The 21,042-nt window shown below is 35.0% G+C and overlaps 1 protein-coding gene across 4 annotated transcripts in view; it reads right to left on the bottom strand.

The window, feature by feature from the left end:
* The window catches only part of LOC139139876 (uncharacterized), a 46,689-nt gene that overhangs the window by 11,634 nt on the left and 14,013 nt on the right, over positions 1 to 21,042 (bottom strand). For 2 of the 4 annotated variants that reach the window (XM_070708823.1, XM_070708825.1), the window contains exons 2-17: positions 13,687 to 13,852; positions 12,554 to 12,771; positions 10,244 to 10,321; positions 9,025 to 9,216; positions 7,978 to 8,071; positions 7,496 to 7,559; positions 6,469 to 6,584; positions 5,453 to 5,592; positions 3,835 to 3,964; positions 3,308 to 3,477; positions 2,954 to 3,002; positions 2,632 to 2,728; positions 1,640 to 1,938; positions 1,407 to 1,500; positions 634 to 830; positions 78 to 236 (exon numbers count right to left, since the gene is read on the bottom strand). In XM_070708823.1, coding sequence (XP_070564924.1) covers positions 78 to 236; positions 634 to 830; positions 1,407 to 1,500; positions 1,640 to 1,938; positions 2,632 to 2,728; positions 2,954 to 3,002; positions 3,308 to 3,477; positions 3,835 to 3,964; positions 5,453 to 5,592; positions 6,469 to 6,584; positions 7,496 to 7,559; positions 7,978 to 8,071; positions 9,025 to 9,216; positions 10,244 to 10,321; positions 12,554 to 12,771; positions 13,687 to 13,726 — 2,137 coding nt within the window. In that variant the 5' untranslated portion in view covers positions 13,727 to 13,852. Of the gene's footprint in view, positions 1 to 77; positions 237 to 633; positions 831 to 1,406; positions 1,501 to 1,639; positions 1,939 to 2,631; positions 2,729 to 2,953; positions 3,003 to 3,307; positions 3,478 to 3,834; positions 3,965 to 5,452; positions 5,593 to 6,468; positions 6,585 to 7,495; positions 7,560 to 7,977; positions 8,072 to 9,024; positions 9,217 to 10,243; positions 10,322 to 12,553; positions 12,772 to 13,686; positions 13,853 to 14,151; positions 14,250 to 18,765; positions 18,969 to 21,042 lie in introns of those variants that run through there. The other 2 variants (XM_070708821.1, XM_070708822.1) reach the window with 2 other exon arrangements.

Here is a 21,042-nt window from a genome sequence, read left to right as displayed (position 1 = left end):
GGCTATATCTAATCTTGTAATTCATCACTGGAGAGAAAACAAAATCAAACAAACAAATGGCCACCACAGTTACTCACCCAAATCTAATATCAAAGGCATTGTGCTCTGCCCCTCCTGTATAGTGTATGGAATCTTCAGTCTAGGGTTGTCAATTGACACAGGAGCTAGTTTGGGTGGTGGAGCCACTATTTCGTCACTGTTTTCTAGATTTGACAGTGACCTTGGCAGCCTCTTCCCTGTCATTAAGCAAAATAAATTTGTTATAATCAACATCTTCAATCATCAAGTAATTCTTTTTGCAATCATAATCTTGTGAAAGTATTAAAACCATTAATGTAAACTAGAGTAGGTTTCAATCCATGACTTTTGGAGTAATCTCTGTGTCTTAACCCTTTCACTAGCAAAGTTGGTAGAATCCTATTGTTTTCTGTGGAAAAGTTGGACCACTGTACATGCAATAGGGGTGACTGGTCATAATGACAGGTGATTCCAGTATTCTATGTCTAAACATCCATTCAGGTTGCAAACAGTTTGATGTATCCTCTGTGATTGATGAAGTAACATTTTCAGCCTTTTCTGTTTGAAGACTCCATATTGATAACAGTAGCTTAGACACACTGGGTGTTGACTCACCTCTTTTCAGATAATTATTACAAGCTTCAGTGACATCTATGACGCTCGGATTGGAATGACATCTGTATTTTTGTTGTGGATATGTCCGGTGAAAACTGCCACTCCTCTCGATCTCCGGCTGGAACGGAGATGAGCTAGTCCCCCCTTTCTTCTTGTCAATCATGTGTCCTATGGGTCCCTGACTGACTCTCTGAAACCTGTGATCATAAAAATAATGTGAACAATCTGTAAATATCCATGAGATAAACTTCTGAAATCAATCTAAGTTGATGTCGCTTGACATGTCAATGAAATGTTCATCATCTTTTATGAGATTTCACCGTTTTTTGAACAGTTGTAATGCTTGTGCTACACTTTTATATATGCAAAATGGAACGTGAAATTAATGTATTGTTTTTCATCCTTTTTTCAACAACTTGAGAAGATGGTGCAGTTTTCAAGTTCAAATGACACACCTGTTTTTTGTGGAAGAACTATGTATCAAGAGTAGAGAGACTAAGAGCTCACAGAGACTATACCATCCAAGTGAACACACAGACTGTCCAAGCACATACATGTAGACTATACAATCAAAGTGACACACAGACTGTCCAAGCACATACATGTAGACTATACAATCAAAGTGACACACAGACTATCCAAACACATAGACCATACCATCAAAGTGACACACAGACTCCTCAACCACATAGACTATCCCATCAAAGTCACACAGACTGTACAAGCATAGTATGACTCAAAGACTTGCTCACTGACTCAAGAGTACAGCTTACCTTATTTCTTGAAGATTATCGTCTAACTCCAATCCCAAGACAGTGACCGGTACAGGACTGTATTCAGCTGCTGTTGACTTGCGTAATGGATCAGCTAAAGTTATGAAGGAGAAAAAAAATAGGATTCAGAATTATTCAACTTTAACACAATGCTATTGAAACATACAAATTCCATTGTATTGTATTATAATTGGAAGATTTATCAGAAGTTTATTGCTTTTGGACAGACTCACAGTTTCTTTGTGCCAATCTTTGGTGAGCCCTAGCTCTGGAATTTTTCACTCCATCTTCTTCAAAGCTTCTGTTCAGTGCCTTGTACTTCTTATCGCTCAGAATCCTGCCTTTACTTTTGTCTGGTGAGCTAGGGGATTTGGATATCTGTGGAATTTTCTCGGGTGTCCTAGGGGAACTTTGTTGAGGTATGATGTGCTCTGAAGGCACAGGTGTAAATGGAATCGGTGTGATCACCATGCTGTTTCTGGATTCACACCTTGAGCAGTTGCGAGGAATGCCAAATTTCCGTGGATTAGGTCTGTAATGGAAAAAAATTAAAAGCCTGGTTAAAACCTAGAGTTGATTAGAATGCAGTGATAGGAAAACTGCAAATGACCAATGAGAGACACTCTGAATACTGTGGAAACAAATTACATTGATATGGCATCTTTTTCTATAAGGGTTCTTGAAAGATGATACTCCAAATCCCAAGGATTTGGTACGCCCTTGAACTTGCCTGTTCCCCAAATGGTCATGGAGTAACAAAATACTGCATTGTATACGTTCAAATATCCTTGGTTTCATTTTCACATTGATATTGACAACACTTTGAATTCTCTGATAGTCATTACAACCTTGGCTTTCAACCATCTTGTACCATCCACAGTCCATCATTGTCATTCAAAATTAAAAACCCACAATTTTTTAATCTTTCAAACACAGAAGTTGGACATGTACTCATGGAAGCATATTATTGCAATATGTTGACTGGAGTTCATTCAAACTTCCACAGGAGTTTCATTTAGAGTCGACCCATCTGAGCGCTAGATGCTACATGAATGCTGACAACACCAGCTTCCTTTTTATACCTCTGCTGTTTCTTTATCCTGTTCATCCCCACTTCATTGTACACCGGCCCATACTCACTATTGATAACAATATTTTTGGGCAAAACCATGGTGGTAAAAGGGTTAAGTCAACTGTCATGATTGTTGAGGATGAACTTGCTTACCTTGGAGTAAACCTTCCACTCTCAATGTCCTGCATCATTTTCATCTCGGCTCTCTGTGCTTTCTCCGTGTCACTCAGCTTTTTCACTGTCTTTTTCTCTGTTCAAATGAAAAAAATGAAAGGCACTTTCAAAACTGACTGTTAAACAAGCAGCTCACTGATTTGCCAATGACTTTGTTTCACCCTAGATGATGGAAAAAATATTTTTTACATCTAAAATCACTAAAATCAGATTAAAATGATAAGTGGAGGAATGTCTCTTTTGTTCTGGATGAAAAATCTGGAAGGAGCAGATAGGTGATGAAAACTATTTTAGCACTTACTTCCTGGTGATATATTCCTGAGAGTAGGGTGGTCAGCTACTGGTAGATCCTGGAAACGAGATAGAATACAGAATGATTTTAGAAAATGTGTGCTACACTCAGCCATCATGGGACTGTAGCATTGTGGGACTTGTGGTCTCATTAAAATTGGAAATGATTTGATATAACTTTCTCTTGAGCAAAATGCACTGGAAAAGTGACAGCTTTCCAAATGAAATGTATCTGCTAATGTTTCTGTCACTTGCATCTCACGCTGAGTGAATTTTTATACTACTTAAAATAACAGACACGATAAATTTGAAAATGATAAATTTGAGTACTGAGTATGTAGGAAGGCACAGAGCCCATACTTACATCAAAATCGAAAACCACTTCTGAGAGTCTTTTCCGAGGATAAGCCGGTGTGGGGGACGGAATAACACCATCATCCAGTGACTGCTGTTGCAATGATGCTCTGGATGGCGGTTTGACCGGACTTAAAACCACCGACTCCCTCCGTAATTGGGTAGCTTCGGCCCAGGCCTCTGCAGCAACAAACGAACAATGGAGAGAACACAATAAACTTGTGAGTCAGCACTCCATTAGGACAACTTGGCTTGCTGCCAGCATTTGTTGTTTTTATACGGTGATGCAATCAAAACTTGGTGTGAACTCTTGCCCAAAACTGCACAAAGGGAGCGATGTTTTGGTCCGCAAATGTCCCCAAATTACATGTGCTGGTACTGAGCAGTTATACTAAAAGCTGGTCAAATCGCTGAACTGTTATTGTTTATATTCACTGCCCTTTTCAAATAACATCGTTTCACAACCGAATTAATACACCTGTAAATTTTACAACTGATCATTAAGAATGTAAATGATAGTAACAACCAGGTGCCTACCCTTGAGTTTAGTTTTTATTTTCCTTGTCTTAGCGACATCAACTGCTGTATTTCCTCCATCATCGACCAATAGTATGTCAGCGCCGTGTTCTAACAGAGTGTCCGCTATCTTCTCATGGCCAGATTGGGCCTAACAGAAGGAAAATATGGATTAATACCATCACAGTATAACATTGACCTTACTGACCTGGGCTCAATGTTATTTTTAGAAACAGAAATCATCAATGACCCTTTTCTTTTCCAATACTGGGTCAAATTTATCTGCTTGACCGAGACCTCCACGATTGTTGACATAATCCGATGGTCCACAGCTTACAATAGAATGGCACAGTTAAAATTGACCAATTGAGGACCAGTATTTGGTGGCTGTACAGCTGTGTTTACAATGAAAAGTGAAGACCTCAAAAACATCCTTTGTTGTACAGAGTTGCCACTTTGCTATTTCATTCTATTTATAGACACTGATGAATTTTGCTCCATTTGGAAATTTGTTTTTGTTTAAAGTGCCAGTAATGCTAACTTTTGATGATTTTTTTCACTATTTCTGTTTTTAATGTCAACTATAATTTCTTGTTCTACTCCTCAAAGCATGTTGATATACCGGTATACAGTATTCAGCTTGTCAACTCAGCCTGTACATGTGCAAACTGCATTGTTATTGTTGAAAAGTGAATTTGGGTCAGGATTAGAATTCAAGTGTAAACAATAACAGTGCATTTTAACACGTATAGACATATGTTGACAAGCTGAATACTTGGTATTTCAACATTTTTTGGGGGGGTACGGTACGAACTTATAGTAGACATATAAGATAAAAATAATGGAAAAATCATCAAAAGTTAGCATTATTGGCCCTTTAATAGTGAATGTATAAGTAGACAATGCCCAAATCAGTCAATTGCCAAATTTTACATTGTTTGTTAGATAAAAATATATTCTACTATTTTTGGATTGCTGACTTCATTTAAACCATATATTTTTTTTATTTAGTCCATCATCCAATGGGTGCTAGCCCATTTACAGGATGAGGTACCCATAACCCACAACCCCAATGGAGCACTGAGGAGTAAAGTGCCTTGCTCAAGGGCACAACACCGAGCTAGAGTCTCAAATTCACCATCCTCCGACAGTGAATCCGCTACTCTGGATCTACCGGGACTTGAACCGAGTCTCGAACTCACCATCCTCCGATAGTGAGTCCATCACCCTAATCACTGGTCCACGGTGCCTCCCTATACAATTCTATGACAATGTGTTTTCTGCAAAAAAAGAAAACCTGACAGCCATATTGGAATTGAATAAAATCTTCACAAAAGAATATTATTGTTTTGTGAAAATCTTGAAATATTCATTACCATTTCTGTTTACATTTAGGAAATAACTGAATGTGCACATTCCAAATTCAACCTGTTCAGCACAAGGCAACACTCACCTTTGGAAACAATGGATTTGGGACAAACTACGGCGGTAAAAGGGTTGAAAGAATCAGTCTTGATATTTTCTGAGATATGGCTATGGATAGATTGATGGGCACAGGGAGAGACAAGACACGAGCCACGCATTGCCATTGCAGACTTCATAGAGGCAGGTTTTCGCAAGTAATAACAATACAACTTACCGATACATGGAGAGGGGTGACACCGGCAAAGCCTCTACAATTCACATCAGCTCCCTTGTCAATCAACGCTACCAACACACTAGTCTGTCCACTTTGTGATGCAGAATGGATCGGTGCAAAGGAACGTTTATCCTTAGCATCTGGAATAAAAAGAAAACACATTAAATCAAAATGGTAAGATTCATATATACTACATTGTTTTGTTTGGCATTTATTGTAAGAATTTCAAAACTTGATCAGAGGACACAAGTTTTCTATATTGTATCCTAAAATTAATAGCTTTGAGAAGAATGATGTTACTGTGGATGTTAAATGCACTGTTGGCCCAAGAAACTGCCATAAATGTTTTATCTTTTCTTGCTATTCACTATTATTACAATGTATGTACAGTCAATACATACCGGTATGATGTTATGCTTTCATGCAACAATATTCTATGGACTACACATGACATGCAGCTCTAAGAGAAAGTGCCAAACCTTCTATGAGTGATTTTTGGACAAGCATCACCATAGATTATGTAATTTTTTATGGTGATCTTTGTTAACTTTTGATAATTTGATCTGAAAAGAATAGTTTAAGTTCGATATTTCATAATACTTTGGTTTCTAACAGGATAATTTTAGCATATTTGCATATTTGGATTAAATTTAGCAAAGTAGTTGAGATGGCTGGTTTAAAATTTCAGTATCTAGTTTTGATATATGTGCAGTCTCTAAAGCATGAGTGGACCTGGTATTCTGAAATTGCAATTTGTAGATAGGCATTGAAGTGATATAAATAAAGCCACCAATATTTGTCATTTAATCAAGATTGTTGACAGTCCCTCATTTGACTGTTAGGGTTGTACAGTCATAACTAGTTGTTCACTACCTATAGTGGGTGGCTGCTGTACCGGTACATTGCCAAAACCTAGTATGTCAGTTTAAGTATGATGTCTTAGGAGAAATATACATTAATTTTGTATTTTATGAACAAAGCGAATGATTACAACTTAGTGAATGATTAAAACTTACCAATAACTGGACAGTCTTTCAAGAGCAAGGCTACCAACTTCTCAGACGTTCTACTTTTGGAGGAAGACGCCATGTGAATTGAACTTTTCCCTTCCAGGTCTGATGCTGTTACATCTCTACATGATATCAAAATGAAAATCAAATTAAATCAAATCAAATTGCGTGCTGTATCTTTGCAAATACATACATTTAATTTAATTAACTCTAAATCTTGAATTGCATGAGGGTGGAAAACATGACATTTGACCTTTTTCTGTAAAAGTTTACAAAGAGCTCTCATGACTTGATTTTCAATTAGACTTGTTTTATGTGTAACCTATTTGACCTTGTGTTCATTTGCAGGTGCTATTTCTTTAATACTGACAGATGCAATGTGCGTGTGGCAGTGTTCAAAACAAACACTCTTAGACATATTCTGTACCATCAACAGACTTTTCTGCATACTTTTGACCTTTGGTGATATTCATGTACTTTTCATTAAAACTATGGAACAATGGGTGAATGTTTACTTCATTTGTGCATGCCAGGGGTTAGTTTTTACTCCAATAAACATTTGTAAGCATGTTTTATCTGAAAATTCTCGGTAGTTTTTGAGATTTGGCAGGAAAGTCTGATCAAATCTGAACAAAATTACAGACTGAATTTTGTTCTATTTCAAAACAGAACCTTGCTCAGACAGCTATCCGAATCCATAGTCAAGGACACACTGAAGAATCCTATGTACAAAATCTGAAAATTTAAGATGCTTTTAAGCTAAAGTTTGAGTCACCATCACAGCTTTATAAACTTGCTCAAGTCATTTGTATTTCTATGACAACACCTGGCTATTGGCAAATGAATGGCTGTAGTGTTACATGATCTCACATTCACCGACAAATAAATCACAATTTAATTTTTTTTCAGGGATGTTACACATTCCCCTACAAACCATTGTATAGTAAATGAAATCTTACTGTCAGGTCTTAATTATGGAAATTGAGGGTTCAAAGCACAACAAAAACATAAACTTTCAGAGGAGAAAACTTACGATCTCTTTTGCACCAATATTGACACCACCTCAACAGGGTTGTAGTCCTTGACAGCTTTACCAACTGTGAATTACAAAAGTACAAACTTTAGAAACACGGTCAAATTACAGTGAGAGTGGATCACTACAGCATTTCAAATAGCTCTGTCATTGATACTTACTGAAACATTAGCATCAGAACAAACCAAAAACAACTTTTCATAACATCTTATTTGCATTTGCTGTTCAATGAAAATCAAAGTACAAAGCCACCACACTGAGAAGGTCATTACAGTAAACTTGAAGGTCACTATCACTCAATGTTAAAAAGCAATGTCAAAAGTTTAATTTGAATTCAACCAAGATAAACTTGGAAATGATTTGATGCCGGATTAATCCTATTAGACTCGCATGGTGTGCAATTGCTAAAACCAGTGACATTCTGTCCGAGACAGGTCTATTGTTTTGAACAAGGACAGTGCAATACAATGCACTTGACTTACTCTTTTCAAAGAGATCAATATCTCTAGTGACTAGAAGCAGTGGAGTGAAACCGTCAGCATTGCGGCAGTTTATGTCCATCATCTTACTTTCACTCTGTAAAACAAAACATACGTCATAAAAATGGACATGAAATTACGGCAAATCATGTGCAGTACATGAATACTAAAATGAAACCATTTACTTTTTCAAGTAAAAGAGTTGTAAGGTTAATCGGTGGAAGACTTAAATGAACATTAAGAAAGCACTATTGTTTTAAAAAGTGAAGTCTTTCCAATCGAAAAAAATTTCTGTAAATAATTTTACTGCTTATTTTCTTTCATGTGACAAATTTCATAAAAACATGGGCATTATAATATATAAATGACAATGAAATGTAGAGAAATAAGAATAATTTTCTTCCCGATTATCATTCAACAGAACAGAAATTCATACTTAAACAAAACACAAAGATAAAGTTTGTGAAATGTTTTTGATGTTTTGATGATGTTGTGGTGAAAGACCAATCACAACCAATGTTTACAGTCTTCATATCTGAAGACCTATGAGTGCTTGTATTTTGACATATAATAATAATAATAATATTTATTTCTTTAAAAACGCCTTCCGTGTGAAAACAACACCTCAAGGCGCAGAATATACCAAGCTAAAGTTTAAAAAATTACAGATTTAAAATACTAATAAAAACAATCATATGCCAAGCGAAGTTGGAATTTTCATTTTCTTTGTCTTCAAGGACAAGAAGAATGCAGTGTTTTATTACCATGGTGTAAGTCTTTTCTTCACAGAGTACTGCTGTGTTATTTTAGCTTTGTTGTTTTGATCTGATGGCTGTTTTTCTATTTTCATGTTTAGTTGACAATTACCATGGCGACTAATTCTCCCACAAACTCAAAGCAAGGTTAGGATTACTATAAAATACAAACATATTGGATAGTTTGGTTCTGTGGCAATCAAAACTGCCTCTTTTCACCACATGATATTTTCTTAGTGAGCTTTCACATGCAAGGAGGTTTTTTTATTATGAAATAGGTAATTATTAAACTTACCAATACTCTTTTCAACACCTTGACATTGCCTTGCCAAGCAGCTTGTAATAGATGTCTTGTTGTACAGCCTGTCCTCTCAACTGAGTCCAGTAGAATTGTCCTGATGCCCACAGACGCAACATCCAAAGCTGTTTCATTGTCAAAGTTTCGCAGTGTGATATCAGCACCATATTTTAACAGCAATTGAACAATCTGCAATCAGAGGACTCTCATCATCAGAATACATTTGCAATATGAGTTGGTCATTAGATTTTGCAAAAGTTTTCAAATGTAAGAATTTCAACCACAACCATACCTAAAAAAGTATGGTTTGAATTGCACTTTGTACATAAAACTGACGTAAATATGATTTCATTGGTCATAGTAATAGTGGAGTTACATTATTTTCTCAAAAGTAGAGTTTGTTACTAAACATAGCTGCACGTGTGCAAAATGTAGATTAAATTTTGTCAGTGTTGATTGTATGGTCATAGTGTACAGCTTATAGTCGTGAGCTGCTAATGTATTTTTAGTGTTCGTTATTACATTGGCAGTCACTTATAAAGTTGTCTTTTCATTGTTCTCACATGTGTAATATCCAAAAATTAATCTAAATTCGCGGACAAATATTTCTTTTTGCATATTACTAAGAGAACAAAGTCATCATTAGCTGACAGCCCTATTGCACAGGTTGTGTAAGAACACCAGGGTTCTATGGGTTTCTTTCCACTCTGTTCGTTTGAACAAAGATATCTTGTCATGTAATAAATGCCTTTTGGTCATTAATTGATCAATAGAATATGTCACAGGAGGTAAAACTAGAATTAGAACAGGGTACACAACTTGAAGGCACTGCAAAATGAATAGCCTTTAGGGATTTCCCCGATCATCTTGACAAGCTAACCAAGTACTGAATCAGATATTTCCTCTCTGAACAAAAAATATTTTACATATTGATAAAGGTCATATATCTTTTTTCCTCTGTACAGTAATAGCATCAGTGCATGTTCACTATCAGGACATTGGTTTTTTCTCTGTATGACAGACAATTTCTGCATCAAAAAGTCTTGATGATAATAATGTAGAATAGAGATCAACAATATCTCAACTCTATACAATAAATGAAACGATAGGAATACGAACTTTTGAAAAGAATTGAAAAACTCATCAAAGAAGACAGAAAAATGCGTCAATGGTGACTAATATCACCCCAGTACATTCCAATTGAAAAGTAACTAACCTTTGTGTGACCTCTCTTTGTAGCCCATATTATGGGAGTGTTGCCAGTCCTTTGGTCTTTGCAGTCAACATTTATATACTGTAAGCAAAAAAAACCCATGTCTATGAACTCTAAAAGCCACACAGAATCATTTGAAAATTATTGGATATCATACAACCACTGCAATACAATATCACACAATACTTATTGTATTAATTTTTGTTTACATTTTTCTCTTTATGGAAACAAAGGATATTGAAATTGCAATACATAGACACAAACCGATTAAAACACTGAACTTCAAACCTCAAATTATCTTTTTGGATTGTGTAAACGAGTTCATGGGTTTGAGTTTGTCTACAGCAGATCTCACAAACAATGACATACTTTGACAAGGAGTGGTATAAATAATGTCTTTCATGATAACATTTTGACCTTTGTGTTGATGTGTTACATGGAGGCTCCTGTTTGAGATAGCACAGTGCTGTATAGTGACATGTTAAAGCTTGTTAACACTCTGTTGAAAAGTTGACAAACTTTTGTGAAAATTCTTTCTTAACTTTTGATAGAATATGACAGATTTCAGCGATGAAGGAAACTGATATGCTAATCCGTTTATAATTTGATTTTCTATTGTCTAGCTATTGCCTTTAAGTAATAAATTTTTTCCAGGTGAAGACATGCATATCAAACCAATACATTGGGAATAAAACCAAACTTCAAACATAATTTTTGTATTATCACAGAGTACATTTTTTTCAGTTAATTCTGGACCCATCTTGCTGCCAATAACCAATAGCAGAATCACAGTCACTGTGACAAATATGAGCTATAGGGTTCAGTATTTTTAAATACATTAAGAAACCTGCAGATTGATTTTTATGTCTCTCATCAGAAAAAAAATTCAGAATTAATACTTTTGATGGCATGAAATTCAGTAACAACATTATTTGATTACTGAAAATATCAAATCATTTCATTTATCCTCTCATAATTAAGCTTCCCTGACAGATGAACTATGTATATCAAATCAAGTTTAGATTATTTTACCTAAATCACCGCAAATATCTGACACATTGTTTATCACTCATTTTAGCTACTATAGACTATAGTCTATAGAAGCTATTGGGATGGGTATCCGTCCGGCGTCCGGCGTCAGTCTGTATGTATGTATGTATGTATGTATGTATGTCCGTTTGTGAGGCGTCCGTCCACTCAAATATCTTGAGAACCGCAGTACTTACTGATTTGATATTTGTTGTGTAGATGAAAAATATGATTTTGAGAAACTATTTTTTTTAATTTTTTGATATTGTTGAAAATAGGCAAATTAATGCCAAAAAAGGTGTTTTTGGTAAAAAATCTTCTTCTTCATAACCGCTGGTCAGACAGCTTTGTTATTTGGTATACAGGTCCCTAGGGATAACCCAACTTAGATTTGTTCAAATTGTGATGAAATATGCAAATGTGTATTTTTAAGGAATTTTTTTTTCATTTTTGGTCAAAATTTGACTTACATTGTATGTAATTCTTGTACTGTATAAACCCTATCAATTCACCCAGAAAAAAATAATTAATAAGATTTTAAATAATTGAATTAATTAGGAAATCATCAAAGCCAAAATAATTTTAGTGTTGAATTATCAGAAAGTTCAACTTTTTTGACAGTTCATAGTGAAATGCTTACCATCTTGGAGGATTAAAACATGTAAAGGCAACTTTCCTGAATCCCAACTTTGATATTCTGAACCACTATTTATGTTATCTAAAAGAAATTGCTCATAATAGTTTGTCATAATAGGGTGGTCAAATAAATAGAGATAGAGAAAGTTCTAATTTCCATTTATGGTTGACTTGGTAAGGATAAAATAAGATTACTTTTTGAGGAAAAAATAGAGTGGTCAATTAAAAGAGTGGTCAAAGTGATATGGTTTTTATGGTAAAGCTTGGCTGTAAGATTCCTCATGTGCTATTTATAGCAATTATGCAATCTGTGTAAACAGTGCAATGAAAGTGTAACATGATTCCTTATAATGCTTTTGATGACCTTGAACTTCTTAAGTTTCAAACATTTGTCTTCAGTGTGCTTTCTCTAAGTACCTACAGTCTCAACTTATTCAACAGAACTTACTGGTTTACAAGTCCCTAGGATGACCTTAGTGAGATAATTTCATACAGTCAGGAAATACTTAATTTTGTATCCATGTCTATAGTAGCTTCAGGGACATTGGCCCTATGTTTTCCATGTTGCAATCTCCTTTTTATTTTTCCTCACGCAATCTTCAATGAACTGGGCCAATTTTGTAGAACTCATTTGAAACTCCAACTTACATCTTGACTCAAGCGTTGCAAGAACTCCAGCACTTTCTGATAATTTCCATCTCTGGCCGCTGCTAGAAATTGCTGCTCAGTGTCTTGTGACCTGCCATCACTGAAGATGTGTGCTGCTAAATTATGGTACGATTTCAAGAGTTCCTTGTTTCTATGGGAACTGGAAGAACTGGCACTGGATGCATTGCTTCTATCAGAACCTGGTCTTGGATGATCATCTGAACAATAACAGAAACATTTGATGCGGATGAAAAATAAATATTGGCACCATATATTATTTCACATACCAGTATTTCTCTTCCATATTTCATTCGCATAAAATTTCTGAGAAAATGACAGAAAGAATACTTTAAAGATTGAGTTTAATTTTGTCTCAAGAAAGACGAAATATTTCTTCTTCAGATATTCATGAAAAATCCACAAAGATACTTCAACAGCCTAAAGGATACTGTAACTATTGGTTACTAACATAAGCAGCTGTAACAAATTAATTGTGCATTTAATGGTCTTCAAGACTACTGTGAAAATATATCCAGTGGTTCTGCTATCTAGTATAATGGTTCTGTACACATTGATTATTATACAATACAATCAGCCTCCACTGATGAGCTTTAACTGTTACAATGGCAAATTTACCACTCAATGCACAAAAACAGCTGATCCTAATACTTGGGCCAAAAGATTTTCTCATCCATGATGAAGAATACAATATAATAAATTTCTGAAGTATCAGCAACAACCACTTTCAGACATTTAGTATTGCTTGAGACTGGGAAAAATCTTCTGAATCCAATAAATTAAGTTGACTAATCCACTGATGATACCAACCCATCTGCCTAACAATCAGTCAGAGACTGCTCTGTAATTGCCTTCCATTCATCATCTCTGTAGCATATTGGTATTGCCAGCACATTGGATGGCACATGTGTTCATTTCAGTGGCAGCTGTTGGATCAGCTACATTGGGTGAATACAACACATGTGTGGTCATTGAGTCTTCACTACTGGCAAATATGCAGGTATGAACTCGGATTACTGGATTGTGGGAAGAGTTGATTCAAGCATTATAACTATTGTCATTTCTGACACAGCTATATCATGATACAATATGATAGCTGTATTGTGTATACTCACCCTGATTAACTTGTAAAAGATCATCAGACATGGTTCGCATGTTTCTCTAAGTTTCACCTTGTTTGTAAATATCTCAATAAACTATGGTCAGTATTGACTCCAGGGTTTAATGCCATCTTTCAACATGACATCAATTCTTTACATCTTGGTCAGTAAAAGTTTTATTCTGAAGGAATAAAAAAGTTTGGATTAGGGTCAAGTTACAGAGAACCTACAAATATGGAGAATGTGTTGCACAAGAGAGAAAAATGGAAGAGTGATACGAAAAAGGTTCCATTATGAAATTATTCAGCAATATCTTGCAATATCTAAATAATGCAAAAGTCAAGCCAAACTTAAATAGCAAGCAATGAAGCCACAGCGTGATCTTGAAAAGCTGGTTTGTTATGCTGTCATAACAAAGGCATCTGAGTATAATTTGTAAACACTGAAAACAAGTCATTGAATAATATATCAAAAACAAACCTGTAAACCCAGAGATCATCATTACTGAAAAACTTCAATCTTCAATATTTGATATGAATGCTGTTGGCACTGAGCAGTGGTTGTTTCCTAAAAAGCTCACTATTGCAGAATGTGGCAAGAACTTGAAATACCCAACAGAAAACCAACTAGCACTTTGTGTCGCACTTTTCTCAACACCAACACTGGTAACTACAGCACTGTTAATGGATATGTGCTTCAGCTATAATCACATTGTCTAAGCGATCACAAAAGAAAGTCATTCCTTTCAGGGGCTTGTCTTTATTGTCATTCCTGATTGGGATTCATGACTGACTGCTATATTACAATCTTTTCCTTTGTTACCATGCAAATTGTGAATGGAGTGTGTGCACACCATCCTAAAGGGAACAAATTTGTTTATCTGTTTTTTGACATTCCAAGTGTCAATGGTGTTTAATGAATAAAAAGGAAATCACAGATTATTTTAAATCAAATTCTGGAGCAATGTCGTCTGTTCATACCACACTATTCATGGCCAATTTCAGCAACTGCATCATCATTACTGTACGCGGTAACACAGATTTTGTCACATACCATGGTTGTGGACTGTGTTGAAAATATTTACAGTACAAAATGCATTTATCAATTTTGGGATTTGTTAGTATACATCATTTAAGGCCTACCCTTCAAAACATTGGTTCATTCTGAGAAGAGAGTTTTCAAATGTCCACCCATAAACTCACTTTTTGAACTCTGATAATTTAATTCTCACAGCTTTGCATAAATTTTATAACCAAACCATTGGCTGCAAACCATTGTTCTCAAAGGCTAATGGAGGAACTACATCTAAACCAACCATCCATAATAAAATAATATAATTTTACATAATACTACTTTCCATTATTTCATTCATGTATTGTCACAATAGCTATCATACATGCAAAAATCATGGATGGCTGGTATTGGTTTCTCTCAGAGCAATTCCTTTATGCACACACTGCTAGTTATTAGCATAATACCAATCTGGCTTTGATGAACAAAAGAATAAATTATATCTCCTTTGCTTCTATTCAGACAGTGCTAATACTATTAATATTCCTAACAGACAGTGAAATTAGCTTATGAATAGATCTGGTCACATGTACAATACACATGCATATCATTTTTGATAACTTGCATTCCCTATAAGGTGAAAAACAGAAACCATACACTATAATCAAATAAGTCTAAAACCATTGGGCTACCTTGACGAAGCATTTGAACTTGAACCTGATATTTAAAACATTGCAATTTGCATTTTCCAAGTCTGTAGTTCATATCTGTTGGTGGTTTCATGCGCTAATAGAAACCAACCATTGATATCATGCATTTTTCAACACCAATGAGATACACGATCACCGATACACATAATGATTAAAATCTATTTATCATTTATTTCCTTAAAAGTCAATACCAGTGATGAAAACTTGTAAATTCCGAAAGTGTTTCGTGTGATTTGACTTTTTTCCTCCAAAACATTGATTTGACAAGACAGAGAGCTGAGATACAAATTGGTTTTGGCAATCAATTTGACTAATTAGATTAAACATTTGAGAAAATTAATCAAATGATAAATCCATTAGTGCATTCAACGTACAATATCATGTAGACCTGTTTTTTTTAAATGCTGTATTGATGCGTTAAGAACCATTTGTATCATTTTCCACATCTTTCAAACATATTATCAAATCTCTCATCTTTGGCATGTGGTACTTGGGCAAAAAAAGTAACAATGTAAATTAATGTCCAGTTTATAGAATTTTTCAAAATTTCTTGATTAAAAGGTTCAGTGCAATCATTTCTGGTTTTGAAAGGGGAACTTCTGAAATTTTACAGGGACAAAGTTTGCATTCACATTGTTTCATTACTAGGCACATAGACAAATCCCTGTGCTACTCCAGGAAATACTACACTGATAGTTTCAACAGAAATACTCTATAAATCAGAGTTTATTTAGGATATCAGGCTGTTGAGAGCTTGTTACTGGGGTTCCCCAGCCATTTTACCCCTTGATATGACCAAACAATCATGTTTGTGGAAGACAAAAATATTGATGTAATTCTAATACAATTTACCTGTACTGTACTCTTAGCGAAAACATTGATAATGCTTTATATTTAGCAAGTGGGGAAAATAGCTATGGTGAAAATAGGAGAAAGCCCCCTTTCCTTGTCCTAATACAGTCTAGTATTTCAAAAAAACTCCCTTTGAAAAGAACAGGAAATAAGTAGGAAAGAAGTACATATTGACTATACAAAGTTCCTCCATCAAGAACAGTCTACACTGGACGGTACATCAGTATTTGTCACAAACAAAAGATTAATAAAAGTTGATTATTGATTAATATTCAATCATTTTGATGACAAATATTCAGAGCTGAAGATGACATTTAATGAATCTGTAGTATAGTCACATGACATATCAGTGCTTTTATCATTTCATTCCTAAACTTTTTGATCGAATGACTTCCTGGATTTTTATTTTACAAAGCTCTTTTTAAATAATATTTCAAAAAATACAAGTCTATAGATAACATCTGAAGGGACATTTATTACTCCTACATGTAAAGAATTTCATGCAAGTACCTTATAAATTATGATTTATGATAATGCAAAATATACTTTCCCAGTATTTTTCAATATAAAGCCTGTTCTATCCCATAATAGTATCTGGTTATTATTTATTCAAACACCATTGCCATGCAGTCTGTTACAATAAAAAGTGTTCAATGAACATGACCTTGACTGATATTGCACATAATTCTTACAGACATTGACATACCATGCTGAGGTTGTTGAACCTTACATTTGAAGCCCAGAGACTAAAGAGGGACCTGATAAAATGTTAAAACCAAGGACATTAGATTCAGCTACTGCATTATTATGACAGCAATTGAATTCATGTGAGGCTTAAAGTTTGTAAAATTAGCAAAATAAAAGTTTTGTAATCAGAGATATTCATAAATTTCAGGACATCCACATCTTGCAATTCCTAGACAACAATTGTACAGTGCTTCCCAAAAAACAGTGCAAACAACTTATTTTACAAAGAACAATCAATATTTTCAGGTGTATTATCTTGATAAAACATTACGGTATTTCACAAATTGAAGTTCATGGGCTTTGCAATACCAACCAAGTTCACATAATTGAAATATTTCACTTTCCTTATGAAATCCGTGACATTTCCTCTTTTTTGTATGACAATGGAAAATTGTTCAAACAATGGTACCAGGGACACTGCAACAAGGTTAATGTCTGTTTGAACAAAAGAACAAATTGTGGTACACCAGTATCAGGAAGTTAATGTTTAATTATTCACAACAAGTCACAGTAAAATGGGAAAACGTTAGAAAAAGCTGCATTGCAGCTGTGCTTCTTGCCGCCATAAGATTCCGTATTTGCATAAAATAATATTTGCATAGTATTAATTATGCATGTTAAGTATGTGTCTCGGTTAAACCATTTCAACATGGGGAGTTTCAAAGTAGAAAAGCGTATCTGTTCAATCCAGTTGTATATATCATACTAAAAACATTTCAAGTAATCACGTTTGTGCTTTTTTTACAGATCAATAGTGGTGAAGGAAAATAAATTACCCGCTACTATGAGAGGCTTGAGAAAACCAGCAGGAGTTTTGATCCATCCAATCTAAATGGCAGAATGGTTTGTCCCAGTGATAGAAAGTATAACAGGAGCACATGGTGACCCGGAAGTTGCATAATGTAGGTTGTAATGTTGATAGACAGCCACGTGGTCTGTGCTTTCAAAATTTAAATACTGGGTTAATTTAAAGGGAACAAAGGAATATGCATGATGGTAGGGGTGTGTGTACTAAAATGATGTACATTTGAAATTTGAGAAACAATCAGCTACAAATATGGATTACATCAGATGAAATATCTTTTGGAATTGCATTTTGAAAGCAAGGGAAATTTGAAATATCACATCAACTTTTGTAAATTGTGGCAAAATAATACTTCCTAAAAATAAAGGGGGCAAGGATGTAATTTCAGAATTATCAATACATTCACAATTTACAAAATTAGTTTATGTTTGACATTTATTGGTAGGCAACTTCTCAATATACCCTCTACCTTGTTCTATGAATGTACTATGCTCTGGTTGATAAATTTTTAGAGAACATTTTCCCTTTTTTTTCACAAAATGCAGTAGTTCAGCATTGAAAGGAGAAGAAAGGGGAAGGCAATGGGAGTGGGGGTATACTGCAAAACTATTCAATTGCAAAAAGAGGAAGCTATGCAAAAAGGCACAGAAAATTTTCTGTAAAGAGCCCTATCTGTAGCCACATACCTGTGTTGTTGGAGTTGTTGTCTAAAATGATAAAAATTGACCTTTGATATATAAAAATTGGCCAAGTTTGCACACAAACTGCAATTTACAATTATATAAGAAGACATTAACTGTGAATGGTTTGGCAAAATATTTTTGCAAGTCCAATCAAATGACAAAAACAACATTAAAATTTCTAAGATCCCTCAGATCTGTCTGTAGCTCATTGATAATTTGAAAAGTTTGATATTGATGTTATCAACAAAATTTTAAAAACTGGTAAAATATTCCTGAAAAAACTTACCAAATATCTCATTCAGATGAAAATTTTGGTGCAGCAGAGAATACCAAGCAGTAAGATGACTGAAGTCACAAATTTCAGCCAAAATGCAACCTAAAGGCTGCAGATGTTCAATGGGTCAGCCTGCAGAATTTTAGGTGGTAGCTGGTACAGCATTGAGTGTTATGTTATGAGCATCTACACAGCTCTGTTATTTCTATTGTAGTAGTACATCACAGACTACAGTGACCCCTAACTTTATAACTTTAATATTTGTTGACCTTGATGGTATCCCTAGGTTGGTGATATTTCTTATATCAACAGAAGGTTTACGATTTATTTGGGTTATGTCATTTTGATAGCAGGTGAACATCCACTTAGCCATATTGATATTTTTATATACGTGCTTGAAATCAACTTCTTACCTTCAAAACAAACCAGGATTTTTTCTCGTTTAAAAAAGTCTCTGCAATAATGAACAAATATACCTCTTGACATCTTGACAATTCTCGTCCACAAAAATTTTAAGAATATGAAACACTCCTTAAAAAATAAAACGAGTCTTAAAAGAGTTACTTCTTTTGAACATGTGGCTGTAAGATAAGGCCAAAGTAATTAAATTCTTTGTTTTGCGTCCACTCTAAATGGGAAAAGTTAGGCGTCTAAGCGGCTGAAAAAACACACAAGAAAATTAACACAATGTAATTTGATTGCAGCAAATAAAAAAAGTAACAAATTTTAGTCCAGAAAAGCTAAGCGGTTATGTCCTAAAATTTCCTATTCAAATACACTGTGTGTGTTTTTCATGAAAACCTTAAAAACCTATGCGGATGGGGACGCAAAACAAAGAATTTAATTACTTTGGCCTAATATCTCCACTATGTATGGTACAGTGCACAATACCTGACCTAATCTTCATCTACTAGACACACAATTCAATTTTTGAGAGAACTATAATATTGAATTTTATGCATAAATGAGCACAACCACACCCATCATCAAATGGTTGAATCCAAAAGAAGGTATTTGGGATGGCGTAATTTGTCAAGTAAAATTTGGACTCAGAAAAGGACAACAATAGACATGGCAAAGACTATAGGCAGGAAGTGGTATCATTTCTCAGCAACAATTTCTTACCATTACACAAATATCAATTCTAAAAATCGGACATAATTCCTAAACCAATATTGGCTAGCAAAATCAACTCTAGCTCACGTCACAACAAAGATCCTTGAGAAAGTAACATCTCAGGCACACAAACTGTGAGAAAGTAAACCACTTAAGCTATTGTTATGAAGTTAGTATTATTGGCTAGGCAAGGTACATCCTTCATCCAATATTGACAGGCACTGTGTGCTGCTATCACCAAAGTTCAGATCAAAGGTTGACGCTATCATCCAGACAATGCAATGAGTGTACACATGACAAATACATTTGCATAAATTTTGAATGAGAAAAGGCATTGTTCTCTGTGCCCTATGTACTGTGTATTGCAATACTGTTATATGACAGATATTTTCATTTCAGTAACTGCTCTGGCTGTTTTACATTTGATCTCATTCCAAATTTTAACTTTACACATCAAACCCTTCCATTTACAAACATGTCATAGAGGTTATACTTGAAATAACCTCTTCACCGATTGCTAGGTGACAGACAAAAGATCACGGCCATTGTCCATAATTTCTGCTACCGCCTTCAAGGAATATTCCTCCATTGACATGCAGCAAAACTGATCATGATTAACGACAACACGTACTTTAAAACCTTGGCCACAGAATGTAACTCTCACACAGTCTGCAAAGATTCACAAGAAGTTACTACCTTTGAAACCAACCTTCACAGCTATTTCTGGTGTGTTGATCGTAGCACCCGGTTTAGTTGGCAACATGCCAACACTTACTCGCAATCAATGCACGTTATAACCGAGAGTCGGTTGAGTCACGGACACCTGTGAACTGTAATTCCATTAGTTTAAATAGTCGTTGAAAACCAAATCACCACAATCAAATCTCTTAGAATCATGACATTATTTTTCCTTGTGTTTCAGTGATATTTACCATTCTGGACAAAACTCACCTCTGTACCAAAACCAGACGAGGACACCAGTTTCAATGTAAACAATTTCAAGTCCATTACCTGTACCTTTAAACTCCTGATCAAATGCTTTGTTCTGACTGAGAGTGTCCATGGTCAGTATCAACACCACCTTCACACCAGGGCTGGGTCAAGGTTGAAGATTTCCTTTAATTTGTTTACAATTGTTGATTTGCAAACAATACACACAAAGGTCAGAAAACA

The sequence above is a fragment of the Ptychodera flava genome, chromosome 9 (genome assembly GCF_041260155.1).
Source record: "Ptychodera flava strain L36383 chromosome 9, AS_Pfla_20210202, whole genome shotgun sequence".
Lineage (NCBI taxonomy): Eukaryota > Metazoa > Hemichordata > Enteropneusta > Ptychoderidae > Ptychodera > Ptychodera flava.
The sequence above is the reverse complement of the archived record's forward strand: the minus strand, read 5'-3'. Positions and strand labels throughout refer to the sequence as shown.